This window comes from Mirounga angustirostris, unplaced genomic scaffold (assembly GCF_029215605.1).
Source record: "Mirounga angustirostris isolate CCGP_5_RB_7025 unplaced genomic scaffold, mMirAng1.0.hap1 SCAF_5, whole genome shotgun sequence".
Lineage (NCBI taxonomy): Eukaryota > Metazoa > Chordata > Mammalia > Carnivora > Phocidae > Mirounga > Mirounga angustirostris.
The window spans coordinates 11,081,952-11,103,736 of record NW_026991713.1 but is presented as its reverse complement, the minus strand read 5'-3'; the positions used below and the strand labels follow the sequence as shown (position 1 = coordinate 11,103,736).

The following is a 21,785-nucleotide window of genomic DNA, read 5'->3' as shown; positions in this document are numbered from 1 at the left end:
CATCCTTGAGGACAAGGACTTTATTGGATTCACATCACTGTCCCTCACAGTGCCTAACAGGGCTGAGTGTTTGCGGTGCTCAGTATGTATTTGTTGACATGAGAGTACGATTGTCTGGTAGAGTAGAAAATGGCTTTGGTCAGAAATTTCTGGACTTCCGATCCCAGCTTCCTAGTGGCATGAGTTTGGGCAATTTACTTGGTTTCTCCAAGTCTTGGATTTCCCATCTTCATAAAGATTCTAGCTCTGAGGACTGGTGTCGGGATGAAAGAAGGTTGTGTGTGTAAAGCATTGGACATACAATCATATGCACCAGGCATATTACAATTTCTAGGTCAGAATAGCATGAGGTCTGCTATTGCTACAACACCCAGGGTGGTGTGTTTTTTCAGCTCGAAGTTGTGATGAGCAGATAGTAGCTCCTCAATAAAAATGAAGTCTGGTTTTCCAGCACAAGAACAGTGCCTTGTAGAAATTACATACTCCAGGGCGCCTGGGTGGCTCAGTCAGTTAAGCGACTGCCTTCGGCTCAGGTCATGATCCTGGAGTCCCCGGATCGAGTCCCGCATCGGGCTCCCTGCTCGGCAGGGAGCCTGCTTCTCCCTCTGACCCTCCTCCCTCTCATGCTCTCTGTCTCTCATTCTCTCTCTCTCAAATAAATAAATAAAATCTAAAAAAAAAAAAAAAAGAAATTACATACTCCATAAAGAAGTTGAGCTGAACTCAGCACCTCGTACATAATTAGGTACCCAATCAATATTAAATCAAACCAAGCTCACTTCCCCATGCTGCATCCTGCTCCAATCCTATCTTAAAAAAGTCTTTCCCTTTTGTGGTTCCCCTTCTCCTGACAGCGATCTGCTTTCAATTTTTCCAAAGCATGGTGATCACTGTGGTAGACTGTTATTGAACCTGAACCTGTCCCGCCTATGCTAATACTCTTGTGCAGTCTCTTAGTACGAGTCTGGGCTGGACCATATGTCCCTTTGACCACAGGGACGTTAACAAGCCAGTGCAAGGTGTGATAAGCTCTTACACACTAGAGTCTTGTCCCTTTGGAAAGCTGCTCCTTGGAATGCCATCACTATGTCAAGAAGAAGCCCAAGCTAGTCACAAGGGAAGGCCCCATGGGGAGAGAGTGATGCCCAGGCAGCCCCCAGCTATGGCACTTATCCCCACCGGGTACCAGGCATGTGAGAATGGCTGTCATTCTCACAACAGACGCCACATGGAGCAGAAATGAGTCACACCGAGCCAAATTGCATAATCACAAGCAAATAAATGATCATTGTCGTTTTAAGCCTCTTGGTTTAAGGGTGGTTTGGAACACAGGAAACAACAACCCATGAGTGGGACAAGTTTTGAGGATGCATGTCAGTGACACTGCTGCTGGCCTGGAGACCCACCAGGTAAAGCCCTTCGGGATCAGCTGGTAGACATGACGGTCTAAATTGGAACCCCATCCCTGGAGAACTCTTCCCTGGGAACCCAGTCCCCAGGTCCCTCCCCTGTTGTTACCAGGGACCTTGACTGGCTAATGATGACTTTGTCTTAAACAATGAAAAGTTGCCCAGGCTTGCCTTATAAGAAGTCCAGAAGTGGTGGCTTCTGGCCAGGTGGATGGAGCAGCTCAGTGAGGTCAAGGAGAATCCAGATCGTGCCCCAGCGTCTGCGATTCCTCCGGTCCCAGATTTTCCGCCAGGAGCAGTCTGCACTGCATCATTCCTCACTCAACACAACAGGAGAGAGGGATGCTTCCCAGCTCTCCCAGTGGACAAAAGAATTTCCCAGAAGGCTCCACACACCCGCACCTCTCCTTGCATCTCATTGGCCCAATTTGAGTCATACGCCCATTTCTGAACCAATCAGTTTGTGTGCGCAGGGAGAGAGGCGAGAATTACCCTGAGACCAATCAAACCCACCCTTGCACTGGGGGGGGGGGGGGGGGGGGCATGCCTGATTTCTCTGAAGTCCATGGGTTCCTGGGGGAGGAATGATGTCTGAAAATAATCGGGGTTCAGCTAGGGAGGGCATGCAAGGTAAACTCCCGCAGTGTCCACTGTGAGGCCCCTCCCACAGGACATGAGGGAGAAGCCAAGCGGCGCTCAGCTCCCACATCCTGTCCTGGAATTATGAGGGAAGGGGTGTATGTCTAGGGGGAAGGTCTGAGGAGAGTTTGGGCTCTTGGGGCTTCTCTCCTCCCCCAGTTGGTCTTTCCAGTACCGCACATCTGCCCCCACCCCAACGTGAAGGGAAGCAACAAGAAGAGGAGAACATTCAGTTGTGTTTTTCTTTATTGTTAGCGCTTTCTCTGAGTGGAGGGCAACTCTTCCCAGTCGTATCTAGTACTTTGAGCTCTTGTTTTTGCTCTTTTCTCCAAATCTCTCATCCAATGCTTTCTGTAAGTTCATATTCATCGCATTTTTCTGGTGCCACCGTCCTGCAGAGAGCAGGGAAAGAGCCAGCCCAGATCACCCAGAGGACTTCTGGAGTGCCCGGGCCCCAGAGGTGATCCATGCTTCTCCCAGGCCCACCCCAGAGCTCTACCTGCTGCTCTGGTCTCCCTCTGCACCTTGGGGCCAACACACGCTGCCCGGGTAAGGGAGCGCCCGCCTCCCACAGCCCAGCACCCCGCGTACCCAGATCGTCCGTCTTCCTGCCATGCCAGTGCTCTATGTCCCTCACTGATTTCTCAATCACCTCTGGGGTGTAGGAGGCCTTCATGAGGCTCTTCGTCTCCTCGGGGGCTCCTGTGGAACCCCATGAAGAAACCCCCAGAAGCCCCAAGTCAACGGAGGTCAGGCACTCAAGGATTCATACCTGGGTGTCAGTTTCCCTATGGATGGTGGACTGTGGGAGGGCAGGGATGTGGAGAGGCGGGCCTGGGTTCAAACACCAACTCTGGCATTTATGAACAGTGTGGCCTCAGACAAGTATTTAACCTCTCAGAGCTTTGGTCTCTTTATCTATTCAAAGGAATAAAATTTTCTTGCAAGATTGGGAAGATTACATTATTGGAAATTTGTTGGACCATCTGGCATGGGACAATTAATATCTGTGTTTTCAGAAAATTTATTTCTAGGGGCACCTGGGTGGCTCAGTCGGTTAAGAGTCTGCCTTCGGCTCGGGTCATGATCTCAGCGTCCTGGAATTGAGCCCTGCATTGGGCTCCCTGCTCAGTGGGGAACCTGTTTCTCCCTCTCCTCCCCACTCATGCTCTCTCGCTATCTCTGTCTCTCTCTCTCTCTCAAATAAATAAATAAAATCTTTAAAAAAATTTATTTCTATGTTGCATTGTATGTTAACTAAAATTTAAATTAAAAGAAAATGTATTTCTATGTGGAAGTTAAAATACACACACACACAAATAAGTTATCAGGATCAAGAGTCAGCAGAAACATCAGAGGACCAAATCCCAAAAGATAGCAAGGATTCAAATGATCCGTTACAGAATATAAAATAAGTGTATTTAATGTTTGAAATCATGAAAAAGAGAATAAAAGTATCAGTAAAGAATAAGAAATTACCCAGAAAGAACAGATTAGTAAAAGAAGCAAATGGGATTTCAGAAACAAAACCTATAATAATTGAAAAATAAATTCAATGGATGATAAGATGTCTGGGATTTGCTTTGAAATAATGTGGGGTGGGCAGATGGATGGGTGGGAGAAAAGATGAAACGAGATTGGCCATGGATTAATTGCTGAAGCTGGGTTACAAGTGCAACATAGTAGTCATTAAATTATTCTCTCTTCTTTTAAGTTTGAAAATTGGCATCAGAATGTTTAATAAAAGCAAATTCAGGGGACAAGGAAAATAGCAGATGAGATGCAGCTAAGAAAAAAATGGCCAACTTCCAGTTGATATAGCTAAAGAAATTAGCTAGGGGGGGCACCTGGGTGGCTCAGTTGGTTAAGCATCCAACTATTGATCTCACCTCAGGTCTTGACCTCAGGGTCATGAGTTCAAGGCCTGCATTGGGCTACACACTGGGCATGGAGTCTGCTAAGGAAAAAAAGAAGAAGACATTAACTAGAATGCAGCATACAAGAGGGGAAAAGATGCGGAAAATATGAAAATGCTAAGATGAAGTTCTGATACATGTGTAAGTGGAGTTCTGAAGGTAAGACTGGAGAAACTGGAGAGGTAGCATTTAAAAAGATAATCATAGTGGGAATTTTTCCAGAATTGGTGCAATATATGAATTCTCAGACTCAAGAATCAGTTTCCCAATCAGCATATGTAAAAAGAATTCTTTAACTAGTACATCCAAGTAAAACTTGAAATACCAGAACCAAAGAAATCTTAGAAGTGGCCATACATTGATGTGTATTTACATCAATACATATGCATATACATAAATTATACACAATATACATGGGTTTTAATTTATGGGGTAAAATAATGACAATGATCTCTAACCATCTTTGAAGATTTACTATGTGCCAAGCACATTCTCAGAGCTTGATAGAGCTTACTCATGGAATCTTCTCAACAACCCTGAGAAGTAGGTATGATTATTATCCCCCTCTTACTGTTGAAGTCACGGAAACACAGAGAGGTTAAGTCACTTGTCTAAAGTCCCACAGCAGGTAAGTTAACGATCGAGGGCCCAAACCAGACCCTGTGTCCCCAGAATCCACAGCTTAAACTACTTCGCTTCTGTAGAATTAAAATTCGGTAAAATAATAACATGTAAGCTGAGATGGGGGCAGAGAGAATAAAATTGAGGCCTGTTAGCATCCTTATATTATTCAGGAAAGCCTAAATATCTTGTTCAACTTCCGAATGTGTTAGCTATGCGTGTAAAAATGTGAAAGGTAACCACTAAAAAATGGGAGATTAAAGACACAAATTGGAAAAAAAGAAACTTCACTCAAATGCAAAACAAGGAAGGAGGAAAAAAAGCAGCACCAACAGAAAACACAAAATAAAGTCATAGGAATAATTCCAAATGTATCAGGGATCAGTGTAAATATAAATAGACTAAGCCCCATTGATGCAAAAAAACATGATCAGACTACAGAAGATATTTTCCAAATATATATTATGTAAAGCATATGTAAAACAAAAGGACACAGAGAAAGGATAAACATGGAAGTATAGAAAAAGATATGCCAAGCACATACTAACCAAAAGCAATCTGGTTGCATTTTACTGATATCGGACAAATAAGACTGTAAGGCAAGGGCATTGCGAGATAAAAATATGAGATAAATAAAAACCACTGCAATGCATTCAGGCGATGTATAGTTCTAAACTTGCTGCATTAGAATAATCTCAAAATAGATAAAGCAAAATTGCCAGAGCTACAAGGAGAAATTGACAAATCTGCTATCATCAGAAAAGATACACTTACTTAATACAACTCAAGACCTGTTCATAATTTTTAAAAAAATAATGTGCAAACTAGGAATAAGAGGGGCTCTCCTTAATCTGATAAAAGATATCTTCAAAATTGTTTAAAATGTCATATGTAATGGTAAAATGTTAGAATCAATGAGCTTAGTGGCTTTCCCTGCTTATATGCACTCTTCTCCTGGACAAGTCAGCCAGGAGAGATGGTATAAAGGTGGGAAGAGCCTAGTGGTTAATAATGTGAACTCAGGGGGCGCCTGGGTGGCTCATTCAGTTAAGTGTCTGACTCTTGGTTTTAGCTCAGGTCATGATCTCAGGGTCATGAGATCAAGCCCCCGGGTCCAGCTCGTGCTCAGCAAATAGTACATTTGAAGATCCTCTCCCTTTGCTTGCACCCCCCAAATAAATACATAAATCTTAAAAAATGATAGTAATAATAATAATAATGTGAACTCAGCCCCAGGCTGCCAGAACTCAAATCCCAACTCTGACCATTTCTAGCTGTGTGGCCTTAAGCGGGTTATTTTAACATTTCCTAGCATCAATGTGTAAGTGGGAATGGTGGCACCCACGGCTATGTGAAAATTGGAAGTGTCTAAAATACTTAGAGCCGTGCCTGGTGGCACATGTCATATGTTGTGTATAAATGCAACCATTATTAGTATTAAGAAGAAGCCCCAAAGAACCTACAAACCAATTTTGGAATTAGCAAGTGAGCTGGGCAAGACTTCAGGACAAAAGAAAGACTAATATGCAAAAGTAAAAGCCGCATCTGTGTATACAAGCAGCAAAGTTAGAAAATGTCATTTAAAAAAAGATACCATTTGTAAGAAGCAGTAAAAAAAAAAAAAGATAAGTTCTTCTAAAGAAACCTAACAGAGGAGATAAGATGGCAGAGTAGGGGGACTCTAAGCTTGTCTGGTCCCTCAAATACAGCTAGATAGTCATCAGATCATTCTGAACACCCTAGAAATCAATCAGAAGTCTGAGAGAACAAAAAGTGCAAGTCTGCAAGTAGAAAGCGACCATCTTTTGGAAGGTAGGAGGTGCAGAGAGTTGACTGGGGGGAGGCAAAACTGAAGGTACTGTGGTGGGGAGGGAGGCTGCTTAAGGAGGCTACCGCGAAGTATTATAAGCAGCAGAGGGCAAAATCAGAACTTTTAGAAGTCCGCTACCATGGGGCATGTGCCTGGCTTAAAGGTGCTCAGGTGGTGATGTGGGGCAGAGTCCCAGGAGTGATAGGGTGGTCTGAGGATCCCTGGCGTCACAGGAAGACAGGAAGTGTCTAAGTGCTGTCCTGTTCCCAGGCATGAGAGTAGGGAAGCCAGCTGGGAGCAGCGGTCTAGGTGCCAGCTTTCTGCTCTGTGTCGCGACAAACTTTGAATGCGACAGCTTTCCTGGGATGGGCCAGCAAATGGCAAGAGCCAGTGGAGACCCTCCCCCAGGAGATCAGCACAGGTTTGCTCCCCAGGAGTCCCTAAAATGTGGAGTTTTGAAATCTATCACATGCCTGACCTAAAACAGCTCAGACACAAGCAAGAAGAACACAGAGTTCTGATGGAAACTGGGGAGACAAGAGTGATTGCTCTTCTGTGAGGGCTCCCTGAAGGACGGGGGTGCAAACTTTCATCTCCAGGGCTGGAGAGCTGGGCGGCCATATTTATCCCATCCCACCCTGAGCGCTGAAAGCCTTCAGGGAGCGAAACAGCGCCACCTAGTGGAGACTGGAACTGTTTACACTGAGCCCTGTGCACCGGAGTCGCATTTCCACTGAAACAAGCCTGAGAGTCAGTACAACAGGCCCCTCCCACCGGAAGACGGCTCAAACAACTTGGGGACACCAAGTCTACTGATCATAAAGGGCTGGAAAGCTTCAGCTGTAGGGGAAAGGGGACTAGCTTTCTTTTTACTTTTATTCTTTGTTTTTAATTATTATTTTTTCATTTATTTTCTCATTTTTAATTTCTTTTTAAACTTTTATTATTTTTAAATTTTTTATTATATATTTATTTTATTTTGTTTTGTTTTGTTTTATTTTATTTTTGGATCTAGATTCTTTTAACAAGCAGACCAAAACACACATAGGATCTAGGGTTTTTTTTGCTTTTTTGTTTTGTTGGGTTTTTTTTTTTTCTTTCTTTCTTTCTTTCTTCTTTTCTTTTCTGGACAAAATGACAAGATGGAGAAATTCATTCCCCCAGAAAAAGAATAGGAAGTAGTACTCATGGCCAGGGATTTAATGCAGATATAAGTAAGATGTCTGAACCAGAATTTAAAACAATGATTGTAAGAATACTAGCTAGGCTTGAAAAAAGCATAAAAGACTAGAGAATCCCTACTGCAGAGATAAAGGAACTAAAATCTAGTCAGGCTGAAGTTAAAAATGCTATAACCGAGATGCAAACCCAAATGGATGCCATAAAAATGAGGATGGATGAAGCAGAAGAATGAATCAGTGATATAGAAGATGAAATTATGGAAAATAATGAAGCTGAAAAGAAGAGGGAAACAAAGGTAATGGACCACAAAGGCAGACTTAGGGAACTCAGCGACTAATTAAAACGTAATAACATTCAAGGGGTGCCTGAGTGGCTCAGCCGGTTAAGCGGCTGCCTTTGGCTCAGGTCATGAGCCCAGGGTCCTGGGATTGGGTCCCGCATCGGCCTCCTTGCTACTCGGGGAGCCTGCTTCTTCCTCTCCCACTCCCCCTGCTTGTGCTTGCTCTCTGTCTCTCTCTCCCTGACAAATAAATAAAATCTTAAAAAAAAAAAAAAAAAAAACGTAATAACATTCGTACCATAGGAGTTGCAGAAGATAGAGAGAAAAAGGGGCAGAAGGTTTATTCTAACAAATTATAGCTGAAAACTTCCCTAATCTAGGGAAGGACACAGACATCAAAATCCAAGAAACAGAGAACTCCCATTAAATTCAACAAAAGCTTACCCCAAAGATACAAATGTAGTGATCCAAAGGGGTACTTGCACCCCGATGTTTATAGCAGCAATGTCCACAATAGCCAAACTATGGAAAGAGCCAAGATGTCCATCGACAGATGAATGGATAAAGAAGATGTGGTATATATATATATATAATATTATGCAGCCATCAAAAGGAATGAAATCTTGCCATTTGCAATGACATGGATGGAACTGGAAGGTATTATGTTGAGCGAAATAAGTCAATCAGAGAAAGACATGTATCATGTGATCTCACTGATATGAGGAATTCTTAATCTCAGGAAACAAACTGAGGGTTGCTGGAGTGGTGGGGGTGGGAGGGATAGGGTGGCTGGGTGATAGACATTGGAGAGGGTATGTGCTATGGTGAGTGCTGTGAATTGTGTAAGACTGTTGAATCACAGACCTGTACCTCTGAAACAAATAATACATTATATGTTAAAAAAAGAAGAAGAAGAAGATAGTAGGAGGGGTAAAATGAAGCAGGGGAAATCGGAGGGGGAGACAAACCATGAGAGACTATGGACTCTGAGAAACAAACTGAGGGCTCTAGAGGGGAGGGGGGTGGGGGGATGGGTTAGCCTGGTGATAGGTATTGAAGAGGGCACATATTGAATGGAACACTGGGTGTTATACGCAATGAATCATGGAACACTACATCAAAAACTAATGATGTAATGTATGGTGATTAACATAACATAATAAAATTTTTTTAAAAATTCAACAAAAGCTGACCATCACCAAGGCATATCATAGTCAAATTCGCAAAATACACAGACAAGGGAAGAATCCTGAAAGCAGCTTTAAGGAAAGGACTTTAAGGGAAAAAGTCCTTAACCTACAAGGGAAGACAGATCAGGTTCACAGCAGATCTGTCCACAGAAACTTGTCAGGTCAGAAGAGACTGCTAGGATATATTCAAAGCGCTGAATGGGAAAAATATGCAGCCAAGAATTCTTTATCCAGCAAGACTGTCATTCAGAATAGAAGGAGACATAAAGAGTTTCCCAGACAAACAAAAACTAAAGGAGCTCATGACCACTAAACCACCCTGCAAGAAATTTTGAGGGGGACTCTGAGTGGAGAAAAAAAGACCAAAAGCAACAAAAACTAGAAAGGGCCAGAGAACATCACCAGAAACCCCAACTCTACAGGTAACACAGTGGCACTAAATTCATATCTTTCAATAGTTGCTCCGAATGTAAATGGACTAAATGTTCCAATCAAAAAACAGGGTATTAGAATGGATAAAAAAAAAAAAAAAAAAAAAAACAAGATCCATCTGCATGCTGTTTACAAGAGACCCTTTTTGGACCTAAAGACACTTGCAGATTGAAAGTGAACCTTTTATCATGCTAATGGAGGTCAAAAGAAAGCCAGAGTAGCCATACTTTTATCAGACAAACTAGACTTTATTTTTTTATTCTTTTAAAGATTTATTTATTTATTTTATAGAGAGAGAGCACGAGCAGGAGGGAAGGAAAGAATCTTAAACAGACTCCACACTGAGCACAGAGCCCAACGTGGGGGTCGATCTCATGACCCTTAGATCATGACCTGAGCTGAAACCAAGAGTCAGATGTTTAACCAACTGAGCCACCCAGGTGCCCCACAAACTGATTTTAAAACAAAGACTGTAACAAAAGATAAAGAAGGGCATTATATAATAATTAAGGGGTCTATCCATCAAGAAGATTTAACAATTGTAAATATGCCCCAAACTTGGGAGCACACAAATATATAGATCAATGAATAATAAACATAAAGCAACTCATTGATAATAATACAATAATAGTAGGAGACTTTAAACCCCACTTACAGCAAAGGACAGATGATCTAAGCAGAAAATCAACAAGGAAATCAACAAGGAATGACACACTGGACCAGATGGACTTAACAGATATATTCAGAACATTTTATCCTAAAACATCCTAAAACGGCAGAATACACATTCTTTTTTTCTTTTTTTTTCTGTGTGCACATGGAACATTCTCCAGAATAGGTCACATACTGGATTACAATCAGCCCACAACAAGTACAAAAAGATTAAGATCATACCATGCATATTTTCAGACCACAAAGCTATGAAACTTGAAGTCAACCACAAGAAAAAAATTGGAAAGACTTCAAATACATGGAGGTTAAAGAATATCCTGCTAAAGAATGAATGGGTTAACTAAGAAATTAAGGAATAAAAAAATACATGGAAGCAAATGAAAATGAAAACACGACAGTCCAAAACCTTTGGGATGCAGCAAAGGCAGTCCTAAGAGGGAAGTATATTGCAATACGGGCCTTCCTCAAGAAGTAAGAAAAGTCTCAAATATACAACCTAACCTTACACCTAAAGAAGCTAGAAAAGGAAGAGCAAATAAAGCCTAAAACCAGAAGAAGAAGGGAAATAATAAAGATTAGAGCAGAAATAAAAGCTATAGAAACAACAACAACAACAACAAAACCAGTAGAACTGATCAATGAAACTAGGAGCTGGTTCTTTGAAAGAATTAATAAAGTTGATAAACCAGATAAGCCAGACTCATCAAAAAGAAAAGGGAAAGGACCCAAATAGACAAAATCATGAATGAAAGAGGAAAGATCACAACCAATGTGAACAATTATAAGAGAATACTATGAAAAATTATACACCAAAAAACTGGGCAATCTGGAAGAAATGGACAAAAATCCTAGAAACTTACAAACTACCAAAACTGAAATAGGAAGAAATAGAAAATTTGAACAGACCTATACCAGCAAAGAAATTGAATCAGTAATCAAAAATCTCCCAACAAACAAAAGTCCTGAGCCAGATAGCTTCCCAGGGGAATTCTACCAGACATTTAAAGAAGAGTTAATACCTATTCTCAAACTGTTCCAAAAAATAGAAATGGACAGAAAACTTCCAAACTCATTCTACAAAGCCAGCATTACCTTGATTCCAAAACCAGACAAAGACCCCACTAAAAAGTAGAATTACAGGCCAATATCCCTGATGAACATGGATGCAAAATTCTCAATAAAATACTAGCAAATCAAATTCAACAGGACATTAAAAAAATTATTCACCATGATCAAGTGGGATTTATTCCTGGACTGCAGGGTTGATTCAATATTCACAAATCAATCAATGTGATACACCACATTAATAAAAGAAAGGATAAGAACCATATGATCCTGTTAACAGGTCCAGAAAAAGCATTTGACAAAATACAGCATCCATTCTTGATAAAAACCCTCAACAGCTCAACAAAGTAGGCATAGATGGAACATACCTCAACACCATAAAGGCCATATATGAAAGACCCACAGCTAATATTCTCAATGGGGAAAAACTGAGAGCCTTTCCCCTATAGTCAGGAACAAGGCAGGATATCCATTCTCACCATTACTATTTAACATAGTACCGGAAGTCTTAGCTTCAGCAATCAGACAACAAAAAGAAATGGAGGACATCCAAATCGTCAAGGAAGAAGTCAAACTTTCACTATTTGCAGACAACACGATACTCTGTGTAGAAAACCAGAAGGACTCCACTGAAAAATTGCTAGAACTAATACATGAATTCAGCAAAGTCACAGCATATAAATCAATGTGCAGAAATCTGTTACACTTCTATATATCAATAATGAAGCAGCAGAAAAAGAAATCAAGGAATTGATCCTATTTGCCATTGCACCAAAAACAATAAGATACCTAGGAATAAACCTAACTAAAGAGGTAAAAGATCTCTGTACTCGGAAAACTATAAAACAGTTATGAAAGAAATTGAAGAGGACACAAAGAAATGGAAAAGCATTCCATGGTCACGGATTGGAAGAACATTGTTGAAATGTCTATATTACCCAAAGCAATCTACACATTTAATGAAATCCCTATCAAAATACCACCAGCATTTTTCACAGAGCTAGACCAAACAATCCTAAAATTTGTATGGAACCACAAAAGACACTAAGTAGCCAAAACAATTCTGAAAAAGAAAAATAAAACTGGAGGTATCAAGCTACTGGATTTCAACCTCTATTACAAAGCTGTAGTCATCAAGACAGTATGGTACTGGCACAAAAACAGATACATAGACCAATGGAACAGAATAGAGAACCCAGAAACGGTCCTAAAACTATATGGTCAACTAATCTTCAACAAAGCAGGAAAGAACATCCAATGGAAAAAAAGACAGTCTCTTCAACAAATGGGGTTGGGAAAACTGGACAGCAACATGCAGAAGAATGAAGCTGGACCACTTACACTATACACAAAAGTAAATTCAAAGTGGATGAAAGACCTAAATGTGAGACTGGAAACCATCAAAATCCTAGAGGAAAATTCAGGCAACAACCTCTTTGACCTTGGCTGTAGCAAGCTCTTGCTAGACATCACTGGAGGCAATGGAAACAAAAGCAAAAATGAACTATTGGGACTTCCATCAAGATAAAAACTTTTGCACAGTGCCGGAAATAATCAACAAGACTAAAAGGTAGTCTACGGATTGGGAGAAAATACTTGCAAACAACATGTCTGATAAAAGGTTAGTACCCAAAATCCATCAAGAACTTATCAAACTCAACACCCCAAAACCAAATAACCCAGTTAAGAAATGGGCAGAAGACATGAATAGACACTTTTCTAAAGAAGACATCAGATGGTTAATAGACACATGAAAAGATGCTCAACATCACTCATCATCAGGGAATACAGATCAAAACCACGATGGGATATCACAAGAAGCAACAGGTGTTGGCGAGGATGTGGAGAAAGAGGAATCCTCTTACACTGTTGGTGGGAATGCAAACTGGTGCATTCTGGAGAAGAGTATGGAGGTTCCTCAAAAAACTAATAATAGAACTACCCTACAACCTAACTATTTAGGTATTTACCCAAAGGATACAAAAATACAGATTTGAAGGGGTACATGCACCTGATGTTTATAGCAGTGTTATCAACAATAGCCAAATTATGGGGGGAGCCCAAATGTCCATTGACTGATGAATGGGTAAAGGAGATGTGGTGTATATATTTAATGAAATATTACTCAGCCATCAAAAAGAATGAAATCCTGCCATTTGCAATGATTTGGATGGAGCTAGAGGGTATTACGCTAAGCAAAATAAGTCAGTCAGAGAAAGACAAATACCATATTCACTCATGTGTGGAATTTAAGAAACAAAACAGATGAACATATGGAAAGGGGGAAAAAAGGAGAGGGGGAAAGAGACTCTTAATGATTGAGAACAGACTGAGGATTGATGGAGGGAGGAGGGTGGGGGTTGGATTAGATGGGTGATGGGTATTAAAGAGGGTACTTGTTGTGATGAGCACTAGTGTTGTATGTAAGTGATGATTCACTGAATTCTACTCCTGAAACCGATATTGCATTATATGTTAACTAAAATTTAAATAAAAATTTAAAAAAAGAAACCTAAGAAAACTGCATAGTCCTTATAGAAAAAATTATAAAATGTAATTTACAGATACTGAAAGAAGATTTAAATTAATGGACCTGCCTATCATATTCATGGATTGGAAAATTCCTTATCATAAAGCTGACCGTTGCCCCTAATTTGAGCTGTAGATTCAACATATTTCCAATTAAAATCTCAACAGGGTTTTTGTTTTGTTGTAGAAATTGACAAGGTGGGTCTGAAATCTCTATGGAAGAGGCAGGGACCTCAAATAGCCAAACCTTAGCTGGTGGTGGTTGTGGAGAAGCAGGCTGATATGTGCCCAACCAGATACCAGACTACCTCTCATACTTGGTCATTAAAAGCATAATAGTCAACCAATGGGCAGAATGGAGAGCCTGGAAACTGACCCCTGCGCACGTGGAAGCTTGGTGGACACCAGTGGTACCACTGCGGGTCCCTGGGGGCAGGGGTGAAACTACCCAGTAAAGGGTTCTGAGACAACTGGTAATCCACGTAAAGGAGGAATTAAACAGGAATCCCTGCTTCTCACTGACAACAGAAATCAACTCCGGGTGGATTAAAGGCTTAACTGTGAAAAGCAAAACTAAATATTTTAGAAGACTCTATAAAAGATTTTCTTTATGACTCAGCATGGGATAGGATTTCTTCAACCCACTCTTCCTGGAACCTTCTCTCTGAGGAAATAGGAACTCTGTCCTCCCAGGCTTTCAGGTCAGAAGCCTTGAAATCAATCTTAATTCCTCTCTCATACACCCCAGATCCATTTATTAGCATATTCTGTGGCTCCAGCTTACACAAATACCCAGAATCCTACCATACTGTACAATGGTACCTCCAGAGTTGTGCAGGGCCCCAGCCCTGCTCCCTAGACAAGCCACCATCATCTCTCCTACCTGGGAGATATTTTGCAGTCGACTCCTCACTGGTCTCCCCGTTTCCGCCCCAGTTCCCCTGCAACTATTCTCAACGACAACGAGAATGGTCTTTTAACCAACACTACCATTCTCCTGCTTGAGACCCTCCCCTGGCTTCCCGACCCCGCCAAGGGAAAAGATTTTCTGGCGGCCTTCCCCACCGAGCCCATCTCCTGTCTGAGTTCCTCTCCCTTGCTCTGGTTCAGCCACAACCTGGATCAGCAAGGGCAAGGCTGACGCAGTGGGTAGAAACAAGAGTGAAGAAGAGGTGAAGCCCACTGGTGCCAAGGCTGAATGAAGCCCGAATTTACGGTGCTTGCCAATGTCTGGAGTATAAATACTACCGCGGCTCACCGTAAGATAGCAATGCGATGCCAGTTAGGGAAAATAGAACAACTGACTCTTGTTGAGCGGGTAGGTACAAGCTGGTTCGCGCTGGTTCCAGCACCACCCCTCGCACAGCTGCCAAGGTTGTTTCTCAGGCTGGCGAAACATGCACAGATGTCTTTTAGACAATTGTTTTATGTCTGGGTAGACGTTACCATATAAGGTTGTCCGCACCCTCGGGTGATAATTATTACGGGGACAAATGAAAGGCAGGAACTCTGAGGCCCAGAACAGAAGACAATCTGAGCTGTCTTCTCTCTCCCTCCTCCAGCACCACCGCTTCTCCAGGCTCAAAGAAAGAGCCAGAAAGGCTTCCCGTGGCTGTCTGGTTCCTTGGGTGACGGGGATCTGAGCCCGGTGAGGAGGTCCGCCAGGCCCTGGGGGCACGGGAGAGGGCCTGGCAGGACGGAGGGAAGAAAGAAGAGGACCAGAAGGATGTCATGTTTGGCAATGAGGCAAAACTCGAACGCGGGAGCCGAGAGAGGCCCCTGCGGGCAGGCTGTGGACCCCCAGCTGAGCAGGCCATTAAACCACTTTGGGAACGGGGTCATAGGTAGGGAGGTGACCCAAAGCCGAGGAAAGACTCTGGGGCTTTGGAGGCAGGAGAAAAACGTGGATTTGAGCTCTGATCCACCTCCTGCTATTGAGAGATCTTAGGCAAACTGTTTCCAGTGAGTCCCTGAAATGGAGCTAATAGCTCTCACCCCAAACAAACAGGACTACGGCTGGTCCTCAGGAAACACTGCACACTGCTGTCCGAACCTCCAACCCACCCTTCTCCCCAGATGGTGCCACCACAGCTCTGGGAAGGAAAAACAATGGCTTGCCAGCTTCTCGTTTCCAGCCCCAGGCCAAGCACCTTCAAGTGGCATTTCAGAGCCCTGTCAATGACCCAGTGAGGGCCACGTCATCATTATTATCCCCATGGTGCCAAGAAGGTGACCGAGGCCCAGAGAGGTGAAGGATCCCGCCTGAGGCCACACCCAGGAAGTGGCAGAGCTGAGCTTTGAACCTAGGAAGCCTGACATTGTCGCTGTGACCAGAGGTGCCCAGGCCAGCCAGGGGTGCCCAGGCCTCCCTCTGGCAGACTAGGACACCAGAGGTCCCCGAGGGAGTGAGGAGCTATTTGCCAACTAGGATGGATCATCTGCACGGTGAGAACACATTTGCCTGGGGCCTGGATATTCCCAGCGCAAGGCACAGAGCCTGGCCCAGAGAGGGCCCTTGGTGGCCACGTAATGAGTGTCCCGTGCCCCCAGGAATGTGTCCTGGGTCTCAGACCCCCTAGGGGTACAGGAAGGGGTGGCTTGGGATCTACAGGTCCTGACAGCCCTCACCCTTGCCCTTTGGCCTGACCTTGAAACAAATTTGATCGCATGTTGTAGCCCAAATCATAGTAGTCTGAGAAGATGGAGGTGATTTTCATGGGACTCTGGGTCCTGCTGGGCCATGAGTTTGCCCTCTTCTGGCCCTCAGAGACCTCACCGATGGCCCTTCGAGCCTGGGCAGTAAGCAAGGGAGAAGAGACAAAGGATAGAGAAGCAGGGTCAGTCCTCTATCTCCCCTCCAATCCCTCCTCCCTCTAGCCTGACCTTGCCACCCCCTACCCCACCCCTACCCTGCAGCCTCAACCAGGCCCAGGGCTGGGAGCCGGGAGAGCTGAAGGCCCTCCATTCCTCACACCATCCCACCTCCCAGACGGGCACAAGTGATGGTAATGACTATAGAACCTCCTCCCTGCTTTGAGCACCTACTGTTTATCATCAGAAGAGATCTTCATAAGCTAACATTACTCTTGCCATTTTATAAATGAGGAAGCTGGGCCTCAGGGCAAGACTCACCCGGTCAAACCCAAGTCTTCTGATTCCCAGTCAATGCTGTCTCCTTTAGGAGACTTGTTCAAGTTAAAAGCATCTAATCCAACACCAGCCTTATAACTGAAAAGTCAGTAAGGGCCAGGCCCCCAGAATATGTTGGCCCAGCTTGGATCCTTATCCCATAGACCTGGGTGAGTTTGGTTAGTTTACTGAACCCCTCTAAGCCTTGGGCTCCTTATCCATAGGATATAGTACCTTCCTCACTGGGAAGATCAAATGAATTGTTTTATGTGAAGACTTTAAATTGGGCTCTGCCTGGCATAGTCAACATTCCTCTTGAATGATATTACTGTAGGGACTCTGTGCTCAAGAGCAGGCTCCTTGGGGGTCCTCGTAAGTCTCCATGCATAACGCTTCCGCCACCCTTGGCCTCCTGTGCCCACTCGGATACCTGCTCCTCAGAGACCAGCTCGTCCACCACGTTGCTCCCAAACTTGTGACGAATGTTGTCAGGAATGATGCTGCTCCTCTGGCCCTGGGCTCCTGTGTTGGGGCCTTCCTTCAGCCCCTGGTTCAGCTGAGCCCCCTCTCGGAAAGAAGCCCTGCTCTCCCTCGAGGAGGGTCTGTAGCCTCCCTTCCTCGGGGACCCACGCTGGGGGTCCATCCCCGGGCACAGACGGTCGCTGCTGATGACCGATGGGGGTGGAGTCCTGACCTCCTCCAGGTGGACCTGCCTTAGGCGGCGGCCTCCCCGGTACAGAGTCTGCTGTGGGGAGACTGGGGCCTCGTACTTGAACTTGGAGGTGTCCAAAGGGCTGGGGGCAGTTCTCCAGGGGTTCGTGTCCTGCTGGTCTTCCTTGCTGTTCAGATGGGCCCTGGGCAAAGTCGTTGTGCCTAAGCAGGGAGAGAGGCAGGGAGGGAGGGAAGGAGGGAGGGAAATAGATGAGTGCAGAGTGGGGGGTGGGAAGGGAGACAGCGATGGGAGTGGGGAGGGGGGAAAGGAAAGACACAGAGCCCCAGAGCCTCAGAGCAGCAAAAGAAGGTAAGGGAAACTGAAGGGACCCCACGAGAAACTGCTTTCTCTGCTCCTTTTGCTGCCTCTACTTTTGTTGGGACTTGCACCCCTGCCTCACACACGCCTTACAGAACAGACAGTCCTCATAAAGGTCAAGGATTTAATGATTTTTCTGGAGTCTTCTGGAACAATAGACAGTACCTAAGGAGTGACATGAACATTTTCCAAGACCGCCGACTCACCAAGACCCCTGGCTCCAGGGCGTAAGTGACTTATGGGGACACCTAAACACGCATCTTTGTTCCTGGATGCCTGAGAAGACAGGGCACTGGACCACCACCGTCCTCAATACAAACCCGGTCCCGTGCAAAGACGAGACTCACTGTCCTTTCCCTTCTGAGGCTCCCAGACACTCTGTATCTGCACTCTCTCTCTGTCTTCAGTAAACTGCTCTCACTTCCTCTCAGCATGCATTTGATTTCTATCCTGTGTGAAGCCAAAGACCGTCTTGGCTGGTGCTGCGGGACCCCTCTCTGGATCCTCAGATCCAGCCAGCCTGCATCAAAGGGATGGGGACAGAGAGAAGTCACAGGAGCCAGAAGCACAGGGGAGAAATCAGGAGAGACAGAGGAAGCAGGTGGTTCAGTCTGCCAAGCCTCCCACCAGATGGGATCACCCCACATTGTTTTTGACAATAGGAGTGGCAGCCCCAGACTCTCCAGCCTTGAGGTCTAGCTGTGGGACCTTAATGTCTCTGTGCTTTAGTGAACCTAGCTCCATTTGATTAGTTCCCTTCCCCTCTTTGAACCCTCCAGCGAACCAGTGAAGAAAACCAGCAGCCGTGGGACCTGCCAGAGGGCATCGTTGGCTTGGCCAAGTCACAGAGCTGGATGGCCAGGCCTTTGCTCCCCATTCAGAGCTGCTGCCCAACCCCCACTTCCCTCGGCTATTGTCACTATTCAGGTGCTGTCACCCCAGCCACTTCTCACACCCCCACAGGTCCCTTCCCCTTCTGGCCCTGACTCCCAGTCCCAGGGGGCCCCTGCTCCCAGCCTGCAAGCCTCCTCCCTCTCTTCACCCAACCCTGGCTCCCACCAAACCAGCTAGTCCTTCTCTCCCAGCCATGCCCTGTGCCGTCCCACCTCCCAGTGTCTGCCCAGGCTGGTTCTGCTACCTGAGGGCCTGCGCCTCCTTCTTCCTGAGAAAATCCTACCTTCAGCTCCTTCAAATGTCATCTTACCAGGAAGTCCTCCCTGACACCCACCCCACGCTGGCCTGGCCGCAGGCTCCACACCTCTCTCACGACCCTGGGTTTTCCCTTTCTCTGTCACTATGGCTACCAACCTTCTCATTTTCCCTCCAAGATGGGAGGTGGCAGTCTCGCTGAGGCGGGTCCACGGGTGAGTTGATCCTGGACCTCCCTCAGTGCCCACCAGACAAGCCCGGTGCATCGGAGCTGTGGGTGGAGGCCGTCAGCCAGCCCGGGGAGTAGGGGGCGGCGGGGCCAGCAGACCCAGAGGAACCCTGTGCATCGTCCGTGTAACACATCATTTCTTTTCATGGTCATACCGCTGACATCAGGCTGCATCTGGCAGTTGGTGACCCTTGATCTAACCAGCAGGGTTTTCTCTTTCTTTAAGAAGTGGCGGGTAAGTCACATAAATAACAGTGTATCTGACAACCAACCTGATCGTGACCTAACACAATTTATATAACATGTTACACATGATAACACCCAGGTGGTGTATAAATTCTTCCTTACCTTATTCTTTCTTGTATTTTCTGTGCAAAATACAGAAGAGGAGCCGTTTGCCCACCCCCATCCCCCCACCACCACACACACACAGCCTTGACCTCGCCCCCTGCCCCCCAATCTTCAATCCCAGGCGACAGCTGTAAACACATCTGGTGAGCTGCCCTCCAAAATATTCTAGATGGCTCCTCCAGCCCTCTTGAAGGATTCATAGTAGTGCTTTGCTTTTGTTTCTAAATGAGATTGGATTATATGTATTGCTTTGTAACTTGCTGTTAAAAAAAAAGTACCACTGGGCCTTGAGGATTGAGTTATGGCAGCAGACACAGACCCCACTTCCCTTTCAAACCCGGCAGGATTTAGTAGCGGCCCCACTTGCGGTCATTCGGATTGTTCTAGCCTTGCTTTTCCGAGAAGGCTGCTAGAAAGCAGCGGGTTTGGGAGGCCATTGGGGGTTTTATTTCGCTCTCACCGGACCCTGCTGTGCTGTCACCAAGGGGTGGTGGTGCTCTGTGAAAAACCCCTCTTGCCCACCCACGAAGAACGGCAGACCCTTCCCCTGGGCAGTGGAGACAGAGAAAGCTGATGCCCAAGCCCGCCTGCCTCCTCCTTTCCTTCCCTCCGCCCTCCCTGCCACCAGTGAAATCAGATACTCTTTCATTCTTGCTCCTTTGTCATCTACACAAAAGGCAGAGGGAAAACCTGTTCCCCCGCCCTCCCCGAGACCAGAAGGCCTCCCCTCCCTCCAGTCCTGGTTCTGCCCCAGCAAGCAGGCAGCCAAGTCAAGGGACGCCTCTGGGGACAACTGAGGTTTCCAAGGTAGGGAGGGCGCCCTGCTCAACAGAGTGAAAGCAGTACACTCAGCATCCCCCTGCTCAGCCGGGGCCCCTCCTCCTGCTCCCGGCACAGCGAGGGGCTCCGCCTGGAGTCCCACAGGATGCAGGGCTCAGGACTCTAGGAGCAGAGCTCCCCGTTTCCCCCAGGCCGCGCGCCCGCCTGCCTCATCTACGAGCATGTTATAGCAGAATTGCCTGAGCCCCCTGCCCACCCTCTGGGGTGATGAGCGCTTCACTGGCCGGGCCCTGGCTCAGAGAGCCGATATTGACCCAATTCACGCGCTGAGGGAGCCCTGTGTCAGGCCCAGGCACTGGGGACACAACAGGGAACTAAAAGGCCAACGCCTGTCCTCTTGGAGCTGTTTGTTGAATGAATGAGTGATTGTTGGCAGCCGAGGAGCCTCACTGCAACTCTGCCCCATCCCTTCTGCCGTAAAAAGGGCAGAGTGAATCCAGCTTCGCTTGCTAGTGTCATGAGACAAATGGTCCGTGGTCAGTTTTCCCGGCTTGGCCCTTTATCAGAATTCCCCCCCCCCCCACTTCCCCACTCATGACATTTGCAGATTCTTGGGCCCCTCCCTGCATTGGGCCTGCATCAGAATCTCCCTGGAAGAGGCTGGAATCCGAGTGTTTAACAAGGCCTGGGTGCTTAGGTTGTTGGAGAAAGCTTCCAGCAGCCGAGTCTCACTGGATGGCCACTCACCGTGGGGCCCCTGTCAGAGCTGACCTGACCCCGTCACCCCTGCATTGAAAGCAGAGCCCCCACGTCGGGGATCAGGCCCAGGACCCAGCCTGGGCTTCTCCCCCACCTGCCTCTCCAGCCTTCCAGCCATATTGACTTCCCTGGGCTCCACCAAAGCACCAGGCCTCTCACTTCCAGACTTTTGCCCATACTGTTCCCTGTTCCTGGAACACTCCCTTCACCCCTCCTTGGGCCACACCACTCCCTGGGCTGGGCTTACTCAGGACCTACATGTACCTTCCACCCCCTTGACCAGCCCTGGCCCCCGCTGGGGTCTCCCTCAGCCCTGCCCTCTGGGTGCACACTTCCCCACTGATCCCCGCAGAGGGGAACTGCAGTGGGGCTGCAGTCCCTGGTTGGACAGAGGGGAGGGGCCCAGCAATATTCCCCTCCCTTTGATTTCTATCTTCAAATAGAATGCGGAGGAAGTCAGGGCCCTACAGTGGGTCTGGAGGCCCAGGTGAGACCGAGGGAGGAGGAGAAGGGGCTGTTCCCTGCTGCCCGCAGGGCACCCGTCCAGAAGCCCTGAATGGGCTCAGCATGTCCCTGGTCAGCCTGTCCTACCTGCTCGGTGGCCCAGCTCCAT

At 46.0% G+C, this 21,785-nt stretch overlaps 1 protein-coding gene across 1 annotated transcript; it reads right to left on the bottom strand.

Annotated features, from left to right (window-relative positions):
* Nucleotides 1-2,023: 2,023 nt before the first annotated feature.
* On the bottom strand, nucleotides 2,024-21,785 carry CIMIP4 (ciliary microtubule inner protein 4). The gene is made up of 6 exons (XM_064590233.1): nucleotides 21,764-21,785; nucleotides 20,670-20,768; nucleotides 17,305-17,747; nucleotides 16,393-16,537; nucleotides 2,640-2,750; nucleotides 2,024-2,440 (listed from the first exon to the last, which is right to left on the bottom strand). The coding sequence occupies exons 1-6, from the start codon at nucleotides 21,783-21,785 to the stop codon at nucleotides 2,343-2,345; spliced, it is 918 nt and encodes a 305-aa protein (XP_064446303.1). The 3' UTR covers nucleotides 2,024-2,342.